At 34.0% G+C, this 16,606-nt stretch overlaps 2 protein-coding genes across 5 annotated transcripts; one reads left to right on the plus strand and one right to left on the minus strand.

Moving 5' to 3' along the window:
• Positions 1 to 3,128: 3,128 nt before the first annotated feature.
• On the plus strand, positions 3,129 to 15,022 carry LOC124499046 (uncharacterized). 4 transcript variants are annotated; one of them, XM_075730963.1, is made up of 7 exons: positions 3,161 to 3,326; positions 4,046 to 4,127; positions 10,203 to 10,460; positions 10,544 to 10,736; positions 10,798 to 11,314; positions 11,375 to 13,476; positions 13,796 to 15,022. In XM_075730963.1, the coding sequence occupies exons 2-7, from the start codon at positions 4,089 to 4,091 to the stop codon at positions 14,821 to 14,823; spliced, it is 4,137 nt and encodes a 1,378-aa protein (XP_075587078.1). In that variant the 5' UTR covers positions 3,161 to 3,326; positions 4,046 to 4,088; the 3' UTR covers positions 14,824 to 15,022. The 4 variants fall into 4 exon arrangements, with proteins under 4 accessions (XP_075587077.1, XP_075587078.1, XP_046918852.2 ...); XM_075730962.1 differs by lacking the exon at positions 4,046 to 4,127 and having other exon boundaries at positions 3,129 to 3,326; XM_047062896.2 differs by having other exon boundaries at positions 3,161 to 4,127.
• LOC124499059 (deoxynucleoside kinase) lies at positions 14,953 to 16,530 on the minus strand. The gene is made up of 3 exons (XM_047062913.2): positions 16,454 to 16,530; positions 15,549 to 16,364; positions 14,953 to 15,474 (listed from the first exon to the last, which is right to left on the minus strand). The coding sequence occupies exons 1-3, from the start codon at positions 16,454 to 16,456 to the stop codon at positions 15,046 to 15,048; spliced, it is 1,248 nt and encodes a 415-aa protein (XP_046918869.1). The 5' UTR covers positions 16,457 to 16,530; the 3' UTR covers positions 14,953 to 15,045.
• Between the last annotated feature and the right edge of the window lie 76 nt (positions 16,531 to 16,606).

The raw sequence follows: 16,606 nt of genomic DNA on the forward strand, positions 1-16,606 counted from the left end.
ATGACAAGCCAAACGAATCTATTTTCGTATTGAAAAATTTTTTTTCATATCAATCGATTGATGTGAACATCTTCATTAACATTGTAACATTTATTCTTAGCATTTAAAAAAAAAAACAGTTGAGTTACATTTAGTGAATAAAATTCTAAACGATTTGTTGAAATGTTGTCCATCTATAAAGAGAGATAGATAGGCTTGTCACACAATATAATGAATGAACATGTTAATTGTCTTGTTTGATTTGTTCACATAGAAAAAAAAAGAAACGAGGCCAAACAAAAAATAAACCAGAATCATTAACCAACATGTAAACAAACCGATTCATTAATTTGAACCGAACAATTCCATACAAATTTTTTTTTTTTATAAATGTTATGGAAAACGATTATTTACATGACAACCCTCTCTTTCCTTTATCCACCTTACAGCAGATACTATTAATCTTTATCATCACAACCATATGAGATGTGTATATTCAGTTTTCTCATTAGCTTCTGTGAATCAATGATGGAATAAATGAATGAATGAATTGAGAGTTTGTTGTACTCAATGTGAAAACGGAATTACAGCTGCTGTTATATATAAAACAGATGATGATTATGACTCATTAGATGATTCAGTAAATCATTATTACTAAACATATCTATAGTTGTAATCTACATCCGTACGATTATCTAATCCAATCTGATTTAATCTAGAATCTAATGAAAAAAAAATCTACTTATTGAAGGAAAAAGTACAGATTCTTAGATATAAAAAAAAGTCATGAACCCACACAAAGCTAAATTAGAGAGTAAGCAAAGAGAGAGAGAGAGAGAGACACGATTTTAGAAATTATTGGTCACTTTTTCCTAATGGTTGTGGTTCCCTATTTCCATGATACGATTCGAATCGATAATCCACAGAGCATCCATGATCATTTCAACTATAATTAGTGATTATGATGGTCATATATAATATAATATACACAGCTGATCAGAATAGAAAGAGTGAGATCAAAATCTGAAATGAACCAAAGAAAAAAAAACGAATCGATGGACATTTGAACAAAATTATAGTATGAATGAATATAAAGCCAACAAGTGCATAGTTTATGAACATTTTTGTTGTGTATTGGGAGCTAAATTGACCTAAGTGAATTTATGAAATTCACATGTTCACATTCAACCGATGATGATGATCATAACTAAACATCACGATCCAATCATCAACCACTCTTAGCTAACAAATCTATGTCAATTACTCCCCTCACAAACACACATACACACACATATACACAAACAAGACTTTGGATATCTTTACCTGATCAATCGAGACTGCTATTGCGATTTACCTAACCAATGTCCCTTATATTTGTAATATTTTTCTTTCCAATATTCTTAACATTATACTTGACCACACATTTATAGACTTTATTCATTCATTGATTATGTCGATTTTCTGGTTTTCGAATTTCCGGTGAATATATATATATAAATATATGAATGGCCTAACCAATAGCTATAAAGTTATGCAATATTAGAATGATGTCTGCCAATGGGGATTTTTTTTTTTTGGTTTTTGTTGTTTGTTGTTTGTTAGCTTGTTAGTTCGTGCCATACAGCTTTAGAATAGCTATATCATCAGAAACATGTAATAACATAGCCACCGATATATATGATGAACAGAAAGTCATTCATTTGATCATCTTGGGATTTAAGTGTGATAAAAACTCGTGTCTTATTCTTTTTCCCTCTTATATTGCTATCCCTCTTTTCAGTTTGTCGATTTCGGTATTCACCATAAAACCAGAGAGAAAGAGAGATTCAATTGAACAGAATGCTATATTTATACACAACCCAACTAAACCATCGTTTGATATGAGCATGTATGGGTCTCTATCATGTGTAGGACATGACACAGGATGAAAAAAAAAATAAAAACGATCAATCGATGATGATGATGATGATGTTGATGATGGTAAATGTGGATGGTCGATCCATTCATTCAATTTTTATTTCGAAAATATGATGATGATAAACAGAATATGCTATGTTTTACTGTACTAGAAAGAGGATATGGATGCTTTAGTAGTCATATGTAGAAGAGAGAGAGAGAGAGAGAGAGAGAGAGAAAAAAAAAAGAAATGAGAATCGCTTCTCGATTCATAGACAATACACATAGACCGATTTGTCCGCATTTAATCATATAAACATATGTGTATATACTACAAACACAACATATCAATGCAGCAGCTGAATGGTGAAAAAAAAGAGAGAGAGAGAGAAAAAAAAAACAACCGACCATTCAACCAAACATACCAATGTTGATGTTTTCGGGCGAGAAATTGAGAACGAACATTGAACATTGAACATGGACAACAACAACAACAACAACATCATCATCATCATCGTCATTCTCAACGAAAAGAAAAAAAAATCGTGCTGCACGACATGGAAAATGTTTACGCGCGCGGACATCATCCATCCAAACATCGGACATTCAATGACGACGGATTGATCAGGATGCTGATGATGATGATGATGATGATGAAGCAAGAATACAAAAAAAATTTAGATGAAGATTATGTTGATAAAGCTAAAAAACAAAACAAAACAAAACAAAAATTATTGTCCAGAATGAAATGTGAATTACCACACAACAATCAACATAACGATGTTGATTGATGTTTTAGTTTGGTAATAAATCGAATCCTAAAAGGAATCATTATCTAGTTGAACATAAAAAAAAAATTTTAACCAAATTTTCAAATTAGAAATTCTGAAAAATATTTTCTGCAATGAATCAATTTTAAATTTACCAAAAAATTTTTTTGGACCAATATCAAATCCAACTGGTAATAATTTATTTGTTGAATGATTAAAAGGGCCCTATGACATACTATATCACGGGTGGACAATATTTTTCAAACGGTGATAGAAACGCCTCTCTCTTTCTCTCTCTCTCTCTCTCTCTCTGTCTCACTTTTTCTGATCGATAGACAAACAGACACACAATAATAATACATATACATACAGAATGCATAATACACACACAAACACACAAAGCATACAAACAGAGATAGCAACAGCCAAATTGATGGATGAGAAAAGAGTATACATTGGACTAAACAGCATACATTGGCCGCCAGTTGATCATTGATATTACAAGTGTTCGGACGTGTATAATATTGTTGCAGCTGCTCATATGAGTTTTTTTTCATGAAAAAAAAAGAAAAATTGACTTTCGCTTCAAATAAAATCAAATTCTTGTGCTTGTTACTTTATAATGTTTTTCGTTTTATATAAATGTGTCTGATCTCAAGTGATTGTTTGTATCCAACAATGGTAATCAATGATTATGTGAAACCGACATTTAAATAAAATCATATATCCATCCATATAATAATAATAAATCGTCTTATGTCCGTTGTAAATTGTTGTTATTTATTAATTGATTTCCATTGTATGTTATTTTGTTTGTTTCCATCGATTGGTCGGTTGATTTGTTAGTTCGCCCCTCTATGAGCTCTGTTGCCATAGACATCTCATTTTACTTTGATCCATAACATAATGATGACATTTTTTTATTATTTTGTTTAATTTCATTGTATGTTAATTGGTGAAATTCCACAACAAACACACACACACACACACATACACAAATACACACGGACATGTTAGATAGCATAAACACAGTGACATAGGGACATGGTTGCCATCCATACGATCATATAACATCCGTTATTCATTGTATTATTCAGTGAATGTGTGTGTGTGTGTGTGTGTGTGTGTGTGTGTGTGTGTGTGTGTATGTGAAACGAACCGCGAACAATCGTATTGTAGCTACCTGAATTTTTTTTTTTTTTTTTTTTTTTTTTTTTTTTTGAAAAAAAACCATCACGTACGTACGACGGATTGTCAAAAAAAAAAAAAAACGCCAAACGGTTTTGCCAAAACAAAACCAAACAAAACAAAAAAATCAACTTTATCATTATTTGTTTGTCCATCATATTTGATGGGCGTATGTGATCTCCATTCCCTCAAACAAATCAATCGATGACTAGTCGACTAAATTATAAATTAATAAATGACCAAATTATTCGAATAATGGATCTATTGGAATGTTATATGATCAATTCTATTCAGGTATGTGTGAAAAGTTTTTTTTTTACTTGATTTTACCAGCTTGGTTTGATTCAATTTTTATCCTATTTGTCAATTAAATTTTATTAGGTGTTTTTTTTAGGTGTGTTATCAAAAAAAAAAAAAAAAATAATAATAATAATAGATAATGTGTCTCATTTTTATTAATTATGTATGGGGGATATCAATAGACAATTGTAAATTATCCCATTTTTTCTTCTTTTTTTTTGATGACAATCAAGGATATAGAGATTGGATCATTATAATACCTTGCTTGCGTAAAAATACACCATTGAAATACAAAATTAATCCCCCCCAAAAAAAAATCTTTGTCATTTTTTTTTTTGCTGCTGTTGATAACATTCATTCATTGATAGCAATAACCAGTATTATTGACAATTGATCCAAATAAATTTGCACAAGGACATTTTTTTTTTACTATACAAGTATTAACCAATATAATCAATAGGAACAAAAAAAAAACACATAAAAACCATATATACAATACTTTAAGTATAAATCAATCAATCAATCAATAATATAAAAGGTAATATATAATGACAATAATGTGATAATCATTTAAAAAATGATCACCATTAATTTGAGGATTATATAAAAAACAGTCACACACACACACACACACACAAAAATCGATTGTCTGTTTGATTGTTGGTTGTGTATGCATTATTGAAAGTGATATCATTTAGCAAAAAAAAAAACTACCACGGTGGTCTTATTATTATTGTCCCATTGAAAATTAAATCAGTCAGTTTTAATATACCCCATTCACATTGACGTTGTTCATTCACCATTTGAATATCACAAAAATTGTACGTGAAAGAGAAAAAAAAACTAAATTCAATTCAATGAATATAATGTGTGTGTGTGTGTGTGGGAGATATCAATAAATATTTCCTATCTTATTTTGTTTTTTTTGTTTTTTTTTTTTGGTCACATTGTGTGGCCCTTTCCATCCAAGATTAAATTCTTGATTCTATAATGTTTTGATGGTCAAGTTGTGTACTAAGTTCTACTATGATCAGCTTGTTTGTAATTCATTTGAATTACTCATCATCGTCATCATCGTTGATATAGACGAGACAGTACTACTCATACAAAAATTTATATTGAATTGATGATGAGGATCTGATTGTCGATGTATTTCGCGATTGAGCTCAAGATCGTGACATAAGACTGATGGCAATTTTCTAAGCATCTTATATATAAGAGCAGGTAACAACCGTCCATCATCAGTTGATCGGTCATTCTTTCATTCTAGTGAATGTAGTACGTTGTATTATATTATCTATTGTGTGATGATCACTCATCACTGGTGATGACGATGAACCTTTGGATCGATCATTAAAAAAAAAAATTTCTTTATATTGGCCACAATCAATCTAACTTTTCAATTAATATATTTCCATTAAAATCATAGCTTTTTTTACATTAAATGTACTGGATCTTTTATTTGATTCAATCAGATTGATTGAAATAAAGAAACAACAATACAAAGATTGATCAATGAGCAATAATTCTTGGTTGAATTCTTTGTTGACTGTTATTTTTTTTCTCATTGATCCAACAAAAATATTGATTCATGAATCAGACACACCTTTTTAGATTAGCCAGAATGTCATTTATTCGATTGACGATTAAAAATATGGCCATGAACATATATATGCTCATAACAATCAAAATATTTCTAGGGCGATAACCAGAATTCTGAAACTAAGGGTGTATCCTTAAAACGATCCAATATGGTGAATTTTCATAATAATAATAATAATAATATTTTTGGATGAATAGACTTTTTTTTCATTTTTGATCAATTTGAACGATGTGAGAATGCCGGATATAGACAAAATCATCGATTTACACACACACACACACACACACACACACACATACACAGGTCAGTTGGTCTGATTGACCATCGTAACGTGACTGAAACAAATGAGAATTGAGTAGAGAAAAAATGATGGGGGAAAATAAACAAAGATAATAATGTATCCCCCAATAAGATGATGGAGATCACAATAGCAGGCAGCAAATGATGAGCAATGTTCATGATTCCATATACATTTGATGTATGCATGCATTCATTGATCGGGAAAAAGAGCTGGAAACAAAAAAAAAATCGTGACCAGCTGTCTGATCTATCACTCGTGTGCTTGTTTTTTAAGTTAGATCTTTACCTGACTATGTAAGCACGAGAAAGCGATTATGATCGCCATGAGCACACATCATGGAACCTATCTTACTTGCTATATCTGATATGACGCTGCTTCTTATGCCGGTGATTTTCTTGTACATTTTACTGTCTTCTATACAGACATATTGATATGCACCGAGTTCGTCAATCTAACGATCAAATCGTGCACAACCGTTTTGTTGTTTTTTTTTTCACCAAATTCCACAATCCAAAAAAAAACTGAAAACACCAGTTTATTCATTTAAGTTGGTCATTCATTCAATGAAAATCAAATGGCCAAGTTAATTAACCTTATGACAACAACAAACAACAACAACAACAATAATAATAATAATAATCTAGCCATTCGGATGCTGTGCACAAATTTCTTGTGCAAATTCGTAATGTCCAAAATACAACTACAAATTACCGCTAGTGACTGATTCTCATAGTATGAGTTTAAAAGAAAAATACGATCATTGGCCCTATCTATAGAGTTGACAGTGTGATGGTGTAAGCTAAATTGGTTATACTGAAAAAAAATGTTCAGTAGTCAATTTGAATTAGATGAATGATTCTATGGATGGTTTAGACAAGCAAACAAATTATCTTTTAGACAGATATTTATTCTTATTCGGATTGTTTCTTTTGTTGTTGTTTTTATTCATTGATGATCTCATGTTTGTGATAATCTTGGCTAGTTTGGCCATCACATAAAACATAAAACTCCCCCTCAAAAAAAAACGGTAGTAAATATATATATGGAGAAAGTGTACAGATTATGATGACAACTTACAATTCCAGCTACATAGATTGAGTAAACCTATTTCTTTTTCTTTACTTTGATTAATGCTGTTTGTGTGCACTACCAATCAACATTATATATAAAATGGCCATTATCAGTCAAGTGACTCCCAATCTTGACACATACAAACAGGAAAAAAAAATTCGACCCTTCTCTATAACTAATAGATATAACGCATGTTTGATCACTAATTAATGACTTAGTCTGTCCATCTGTCTGGCTGCCTTACCTGTCGGTGAGCTTGAACAGCAAATTAATTGATTGCCCCATTGAGCTTCTGGTGATGCGCTGTTTCTGTTGCTGTTGTTTGAAGATACCCCCTGGACAACGATGATCACGACGACCTTAAAATATAAAAATCAATCCATCATTCTTCATTGCTATTCTTGTACAATGTTCATGTACAACAAATGAATAAGAAAGACACTTGGTCTAAACTTTGTTCCGTAATTCAATTGGTAGCCAGGTACAAAAATAACAATTGGCCATTAAGGACCTTCTGTTGACACTTGTATGAACGAACGGATTGCCTAGGATAATATCAATCAAGAACGTACTATAGATGACAACTTATATATATCAGCGATAGATCAACATTTATTAGAATGACTAGCAACAATTCGTTGCTAGCCAATAGCAACCATGACTTTTATATCGATCACTCGATCAATGAATGTATTGGCATCGATCGATGAATTGATGGCCAACAATAAAAACGACCGTGTATTCATCATCTATTCAGCATCATCATCATGCAATCGATAGGCGGTAAATAAATGGTCCATTGTTCTCGGCTCCATTTTTTGCTCTGTCGCCATCATTATCTTCGATATCGGTATGATCAAATGGCATATTGCTTATCTAATGTTATTGGCAAAAAAAAAACATTTATTCATTCAGAACTCGATTGGCTTTCATCCACCAATCGATGATGATGATGATGATGATGATGACAAACAAATTCGGCCACTAGGGACTGGTAAATGGTTTCCGTCATTTTACCACATTTAATCAATGACAACGACCAGATAGGAATGTTTTTATTTTCTATCCAAGATATCAAATTGAAAGGTTGGCCAGGCGACAGCTTCATCATAATCAACACACACACACACATATTCATTGATTAAATAGCAAAAAGACGGTGCCACTTTATTCAATTTAACAAGCAAATTTTTAGAATAAATGAATGTATCAATGTATGTGTGTTTGTGTCTGTGTTGTGTGTGTGTGTGTGTATGTGAAAGAAAGATCATTATCACTGACCATTTTATTTTTTAATGACTCCGAGGCCGAAGGTCCAAGGTCCAAACGTTTTTTTTTTTTTTTTTGATGTCCACTTATATTATTGGAAAGTAAATAGCTCATTTATGGCTGACTAAATAAACGAACAAGCCCATTTGATTCACTGGCAGTAAATTATTGATTTAACCTATGACCTTTATTAAATTGAGAATAGATTGAGTTGATATTGCCTGTGTGTGTGTGTGTGTGTGTGTGTGTTTTTGATGAAAAATTCGTAGCTTAATGCATGTACGTGATGAACATCTCAAAGAAGTGTCATTCATACACCTTGTGTAATACACACTTTTACCATTTATTTACTTTTTTTCATCATTTCGTTTTGTGTGTGTAGGATGATGTTATATCATTGCTTGCAATCGAAATAGAAATCAAGTGTTGGCCATTAAAAATGGTGTCATATATGTTAAGTGCTGTCCATCATGAAATGGTTGCACCCTTCATTCCAAAGATTCCTTAACCTTAGATTGTTGAATAGATTCTAAATGAATCAATGGAAATTTGATCAATAGAAAAAAAATTCCTATGTCCGATCGGTCAACAATTTTTTTTTTTTGAATCGCTCCAAATCTGACAAGTGGCTCTAATAAATTGAATACTGACTTACTCTATTTGATGTCCGGCAAGACAAGATCGATTAGTCTGTAAGTAGAGCATCCATCCATCCATCGACATGATGACAATGGACAATTGTCGATTCACATGATGATGATGGCGCCCCCAAATAGACATAGATAGCCATTATCTACACTAATATACACACACATAGTGATCACGTTCATATTAAATCAGGCTACTGTAGTATATCTTTGCTTGTCCATATCACGACATTTGCCTATCAACCATTGCACTTGTGGATGATGACAAATTCAATTCAATGTCCAATGTCCAACTTTCACAATAATCTGTATTGCTTCCAGAATAGTGTGATCATTATGACGATGCTTATTATGGTCAAAGCTTTATCGACCGACTTTTCTTTGCTTGGCCAATAGAAAGGGTTTCCATTTCATGCATATTTCATAAAACAGTCATCATGTTTGATGGAAATGGCCGATACCATGCGAAAATGGCCGGCCAATTTGATAACCGATGCACTATATCTGGCCTCATTCTTAATTCTATTGTATTCGATGCAATTATATGCAAGGACCATTCATGATTGATTGTCCTAAAAATACGATTTCCGGTAAGATGGGCTGTTTTGGACAAAAATTCAATTCAATCAATTGAATTTTGGCAATTTTTCGCAACAATTTTTCACCGCTATAGCCAAGTTAATGATAAAGATGAGTGGTCATCATGATAATGGCTTTGATGACAACATGTTGCGTGCAAGATTGAATCGAATACAGCCATAGTAATTGTCGAAGATGAAGGTGATCGATCAATAGCACGGACTTGCTTTCGTGTGTTGAGGCCATATATTTTGGTTGATAGAGCCGGCAATGCAATCGAATGATAATCAAGTGAATCCTATTTTCAAATGACGGTCATTATGGTCATTATATCGATGATGATGATGGTGATGATGATGATGATATTCATAGTGATGTTCGCAACAATCGGACACGAGACATCACCATCATTATCTGGTAATAAGTGATGGCACCAAGGTGTAATCTTGTCACACAACAGCCGTAATCAAAATCAAATTCTTTAACCTCGATTTTCTGTATTTTCCAATAAGATTGCCTACACCAATTATTATCACCATAATATGAACAAATTTCATTTGATTAAACTAACAATGTATTTATTTATTTTGACTTTGTAGTTGTTGAAATGTTCCAGAACGTTACCCTATAAAATGAAAATATCTACAAAAAAAACATTTTCAACTCTGACCTTTTGTAGCAGATCATGGCTCAGCATTTTGATGGTCATGTTGATAATTCTTCAGCCTATTTGCTGTTCTCATCAATCCATACATTTAGATCCATCTGGTAACTATCATGGACTTATTATTGGTTTTGGCAATAACTTTCAATCATTCGAACGACCAAATATTAACACGACAATCGTGTCAATTATGGTAAGCATCATGAATCATTGTGTTTAACATTGATTTAGCAACCTTATATTTTATTGTATATTGTATTGTTTACTATGAAACAGAATCAATTGCAACGAACATCGTCTATATTGAAGGAACTAATGTCAGTTCAAATAGCTGATGTAACTATCATTCTGCCCGAAAAATGGCATATTGATGTGAATCAATTACAACAATCGACATCCATGCAGTTTGATGTACGAGAATCTAGAGCTCAATATCGATCACTAGCCGATGCCGATATTTTATATACAAGTAAGTCTTTATCATTCATTCACTATTGAACCATTTGGATACATTATAATTCTCGTTGTAGATGATGATAAAAATCAGATATTGACCATGCAATATGGGGATTGTGGTGAAGGTGGTATGGCCATCAATTTTCCAATGCAATATGTATCGGATGAATATTCAGCTCGTTTACTGGCCCATCAATGGCTTTTATATAGATATGGCGTATTCAATGAATTCGGCCTTGAAGATGATTACAATTATCCAGTATACTTTGCTGCTCCAGACGGTGGAATACGTCATGATGTACGGCCACATATCAATTCTTGTTTTCAGGGTTCGAATGCCCAGTTCAAATATTCCAATAACTGTAATAATGCCACCGATCCAAACACTGGTCGACCAATCAATCCAAATTGTGATGTGATACCGGCCAAGAATACAATTCAATCCTCGTTTATGTATGCCCCGATTGCTGTATCCGAATATCGGCTTTGTAATTCTAGTACACACGATTATCAATCGCCAACCAAGCACAATGTCCTATGTGATTACCAATCCATCCAGGATGTCATTGTAAAACATGCCGATTTCGAACGGTAAACATCTCTTATTTTGGTGTTTAATTGTTTCATTAACCTAAAATGATTTGATTCTAGATTTAAACCCAACTTTAATGGCCAAAACACTGATTTGAATGCATCAACCCCGTTGATTAGATTCCAGATCCTACAAAACCAAAATTTACTACATGATGAACATTCGATTAAAGCTAATGTTCTATACGCTTTGCCTAAAAATGGATCAAAATTTCTGGAAGCCTCAATGGATATGATCAAAAAGATGGGCATACAAGGCTTTTTTCCACATCAGGCATTATTTGCTTTGTACGATGAAAATCAATTACAAGTTGTTCCTGGTTGGCGTCCATCATCACAATTGTCTATGATCTATTTCGATGATGATCATAATGAACGTAGAATAAAACTAAGACAAATTTTCGAACAAATGTCCAGACAATTCGACAATGTACCTGGAGCTGGAACCTGTGTATTTTTCTATTCGGGCGACATGCTTATGGAAAACACTGATATCGATTACATAGAATCGTTGGCTGATTTGTTGAACAAGAAAAATCTTCGACTACAAGTTATTCTTTACGATCGTCCACCAAGCAATGAAGTGCTACGATTCTTTGATCAGCTAAAATTGAAAATAAACAGTTATTCTGCTGTTGATTATGCGTTCGGTCAAACAGATAATTCATCGCCTTCGATCATGGCCTTTCGAACGCAACTCACCTCTATTATAAACACTGTACTGTTTGATCTGTTACAGGATCTGACCGATCAGAGTCATCTACTCATCAAACGAGAAACGGTTCGTTCAGATGATCCTTCTGGAATTGAATTCACCATTGATTCGACCATTAGCAACAATGATTTGCTTATTGAAATGACCACTAATGGAAAAGGATCCGACTTGGCCATGGGTTTCAATCTGAGCGAAGATTATCGCAACGTCATACAATTCCAAACATTTGAACCATACGATAGAAGCATTGTGATTCATTACCAAATGATCAAAGAAGGCAAATTTCGTTTCAATTACCGTTCCAGCGATCCAAACACGTTCATCACAATTAGTGTTCGCGTTTTATCTAAGCAAAGTCATTATCACTCATACAAGGATGCTCTATTATCGGCTCGATGTTGGATTCAATCCAGTCAATCGAATCCAGTTCGTGGCTATGTACAAGTTAGCCAAGGTTTGAATGGCCCTGTTTATGAGGCTGATGTTAGTTTTGCTGCTCGAGCATTCACCCGAACGCAACAACGACAGGAAGTGACTCGGCCTTCAAATGATAATGGCCGAGGTAATCCGGATATTACAGCTTATGACGGGATCTATTCAGCCTATCTGGACTCATTATTTACTGGTAATGGCGAATCATATGGTGTGGCTTATACGATTGTAGCGAAAATCAGCGGCCACAAGATTGCAGTTAAACCAGGAAATTTTGGAAATACTGTCATGTTCAATAGCAAAACTCGTTGCTGTGGTACACAAATAAAAACAAATGATGATCAAATTGAATCAAATTCATTCGAACGATTCGTACATTGTGGTTCGTTCTACAATAGCATGCAAAACGAACATCATGGTATGGCCAATTATGCCATTCGTGATTTACGTATCGTCAATCTGGATGCCGACAATCGAACAATGGCTCTAGAATGGAGCTCTCCATTTTACTATACGAGCGATCAAAACAAACCAATCATCATCAAGGCATTTCATTCGTATAGTCGTCATTCGAAACTTCCTCTCGAGATTAAACAAGCCTTTGATAGAGACCAGAATGAAGCTGAATTGCAAGTTATTACCGGTGATGATAACCATGATAACCACTATTCACAACCCTCTGTTATGACCATCAACGAGCAGTCTGATGATGCTCGTATCATTTTTGAAACACTTTCATCATCACAAGCTCCGTATGCACGATACGAATCCTCACCATCGTTTCCACAATTAATACGACCATCCACAGTCAGCAGTAATACGTTGGTGACCAATTCATTACGGCAAGTGACCATACGTATCCTTAGTCCAGAAGAAGGTTTCTATTTGATCGCCGTCAAAGAACGTAACGATGATTATGAATCGAAGCCATCAAACATCGTTACCGTTTATCTGAAAAGTAACGTACTAATTGAAAATACAACCGCTTTAGCCAATGATAATAGCCGTTTGTCAGGTATTAGTGTTTTTGTCATATCGTACTAATAATAGCATGGCATGGCATGGCATGATATACGGTCCATTTCCTTCTCCTAATTATTATACATTTTTCTTTTGTATATTGATTACTTCTTTTAACATTTTTTTCATTCTACATGCAATTATTCTAACCCCTAGTGTAAGAATATTCATGCTGACATTGGAAATCAATCTAACGCTTTCTGTCTAATTTGCTTGCTCAACCCTTTTTTCTTTCCCTTTTTGCATGAAGTTGTATTTCTCATCACTGATAAATTATTTATTCATATTTGAATTCTCTTTTATTTAAATTATAGCCGGACCATACCGAGAAAGTGGACGTGGTCGTGCATTACCTTGGATCCAGATATTGATCATTTGCATCGTTTCGGCATTCGTCCTTTTTATCATCATCTTGATTATTATCTGTCTTACCATTCGTCGTTACCGTCGTTCGAATAAAGAAGCTCTGAATAGCGATTACAAATCAACTGATAGTGCCACTTCGAATTGTGGAACAATCATGAACGGCGACAATAAGAACGATACACATACGAACAAACAATCCTATTATCTAGCTCAGGATGGCAATTCACTCATATCGAATTCACTAAACGACAACAGGATGTTGCCCAACGGCGCAGCCAGCAATCATACGAGCTGTAGTTCAGTCAACACGAACGTCGAAAATGGTCCAGCGGGCCATACTTCTTACCTGAACCATCACCAGAATCACTTACCTCCTCATGCGATCGATCGTCCGCATCAACAGGACCAATCGTCTATGGAACAGTCAGCAGGTGTAATGAAAGAACTAAACGTAGCAACATTACTACCAAACTCATGGGATGCCAAAGAACTGCTCGATCATTGGGGTCGAGTTCAGGAAGCCAAATTACGGCAGGAATCACCACCGATTGTAACTAACGGTCAGCCTGGGATGCAATCAAATTCACCCAGTGTTCTATCTTATGGTGGCAGTTCTTCGGTGGATAATTTTCACAGCAATCATCCAGCGATCGTTCAACCAACATCAAACATGAATCAATCACATTTCGGTCTGCCTTACGGTAATTCCATACCGGCAGATTATCCAAATGGACCATTACCTTCATCCATGTATTCGCCTTATTCAAATGCGAGCAGTATATGGCAACATCAACAACAGAAACAATTGCAGCAACAGCATTTGCATCAGCCACATTCATACCTGTCGCTACCACCACCCCCACCGCCACCTTCACTGTCATCACATGTGGTCCAAGCAATCAACCTGGATGATAATGGCCTTCCTGAGTACAGTGTTGTACGGAAGATCATTTCGGCCAACATATCTCAAGTGTAAAATCCAGTCAATTGTTGCCTTTTTGCAAATTTGTAAAATCAACCCTTTGTAAATAAAATTGCCCTTTCCTTTTAGCATCATCATTATCATATAATAATCATACCCATGTATCATATTGCTCATTAAATATTAATACAAAAAAAACTATATTTTATTCAAAATGTCAAGATCAATAAATAGATCAATGTTAGATTCATCAGTCATTTTGTGATAATTAATTCATTAGGCCAAAATCTGATGTTCACGTAATATACCTCCAGTTTGTTCCTCGTAGATGGCCATCAGATCCTCAAGCGGTGTATTCGCATCGATGGTAAGAACTGGTGCTGGCAATGAAAATTTTTTATGAACCAACCAGTCTTCATGTAGTTTATGCAATGCTCGAAGATAATCGAGTGTTATTTTGGATTCTTCTGGTCTTCCTCTTTTCTTTATTCTTTCAAAAACAATGTCAGGATCGGTTCTTAAGTAAATGATGAGATCAATCTGAGCAGCTGGCAAACAATTGTTAAACCATTGATTCAGGACATGATATTCACAGGGCGATATCAATTTCTTTTGCATCAAATTCTCGACAAAACAATAACGAGCAGAATAAAGAGATCGTTCCATAACTTTAACGTTTCCATTCTCAGGCATCAATTCATGAATCTGTAAAGAAAATAGTCAACAATGTAAATAATCATCATAAAAATGATATATATGTTTGTACAAAGAGCACCTACTTTGAGCATGGTTAGTTGAACATATGATTGAAATGTAAAACTCCAACGTTTTGGATCATCGGCCAACAATTGGAAAATGTTAACACCACCCACATCACGCCACAAATCAACTGGTTCAGGTATAATCAATGGATCGTTGCATAGTTTGGAACAATTTTTAGCAAAAATCGATAGAAAAGTTGTCTTGCCGCTGCCTATATTTCCTTCAACAATTATCTTGAGGACTTTGTTTTTCTCGGCCTTATAACTCAAACACATTGATGGAATTTCGAATAGTCGGTTATCGTTAAGTGTTTTGGAGATCAGTGATGACTCATTATTATCTTCGTCATTATTTTTGGACTGTGTTGACTTGATGATGAATTGTTCCATCGTTTCCGAAATCAAAGTTGATTTTTTTCGATTTGAATGAGAAAAGTCGTGTAAAGTCGATGACGAGCGTAAAAATGCCGCCAAAACCGATGACAACGGACAAAAGCCGCGCTTTCTGATCGTTTGGCTAAGCAAATAATGTGTTTTAGCGCCAAAACATTGCATCACCGTTTTGATAGGCTTGTGTATGTGTTGCTGCTGTTGTGCTGAGGGTGGTGCTTCCATACACACTCTGACATCGTTGAATTTTCTTGGCATGAGTTCATTATATCCAATATTAGCAGTCGTAGAACTCGTTCGAACTTTATTAAACATGCAGATTAATTTTGACATTTTTTTCGAGATTTCAACGTTGTTTTTACAATGCTTATACCATATTGTTGTTGTTGTTGTTAAGGAATATCTAATTGCATGGATTGTCATCATTGGATTAAGTACATTTGGCTATTTCATCAAGATATTGTGATTAAATGGACACATGAAACGATAAAAACTTCGATATGAATGATGATAATGGCACAAAAAAAAATTACCATTGTTTTGATCACATGTATACATGCATACTCAATTTATATATCCTGGTATTTATGAACGGTAACTTTGTTTATACACAGTTAGAACCAATTTTTTTTCTATTAATTTGGGAAAATATTTTGTAAACTAAATATATAATAATAATATAAAAT

This window comes from Dermatophagoides farinae, chromosome 5, assembly GCF_024713945.1.
Source record: "Dermatophagoides farinae isolate YC_2012a chromosome 5, ASM2471394v1, whole genome shotgun sequence".
Lineage (NCBI taxonomy): Eukaryota > Metazoa > Arthropoda > Arachnida > Sarcoptiformes > Pyroglyphidae > Dermatophagoides > Dermatophagoides farinae.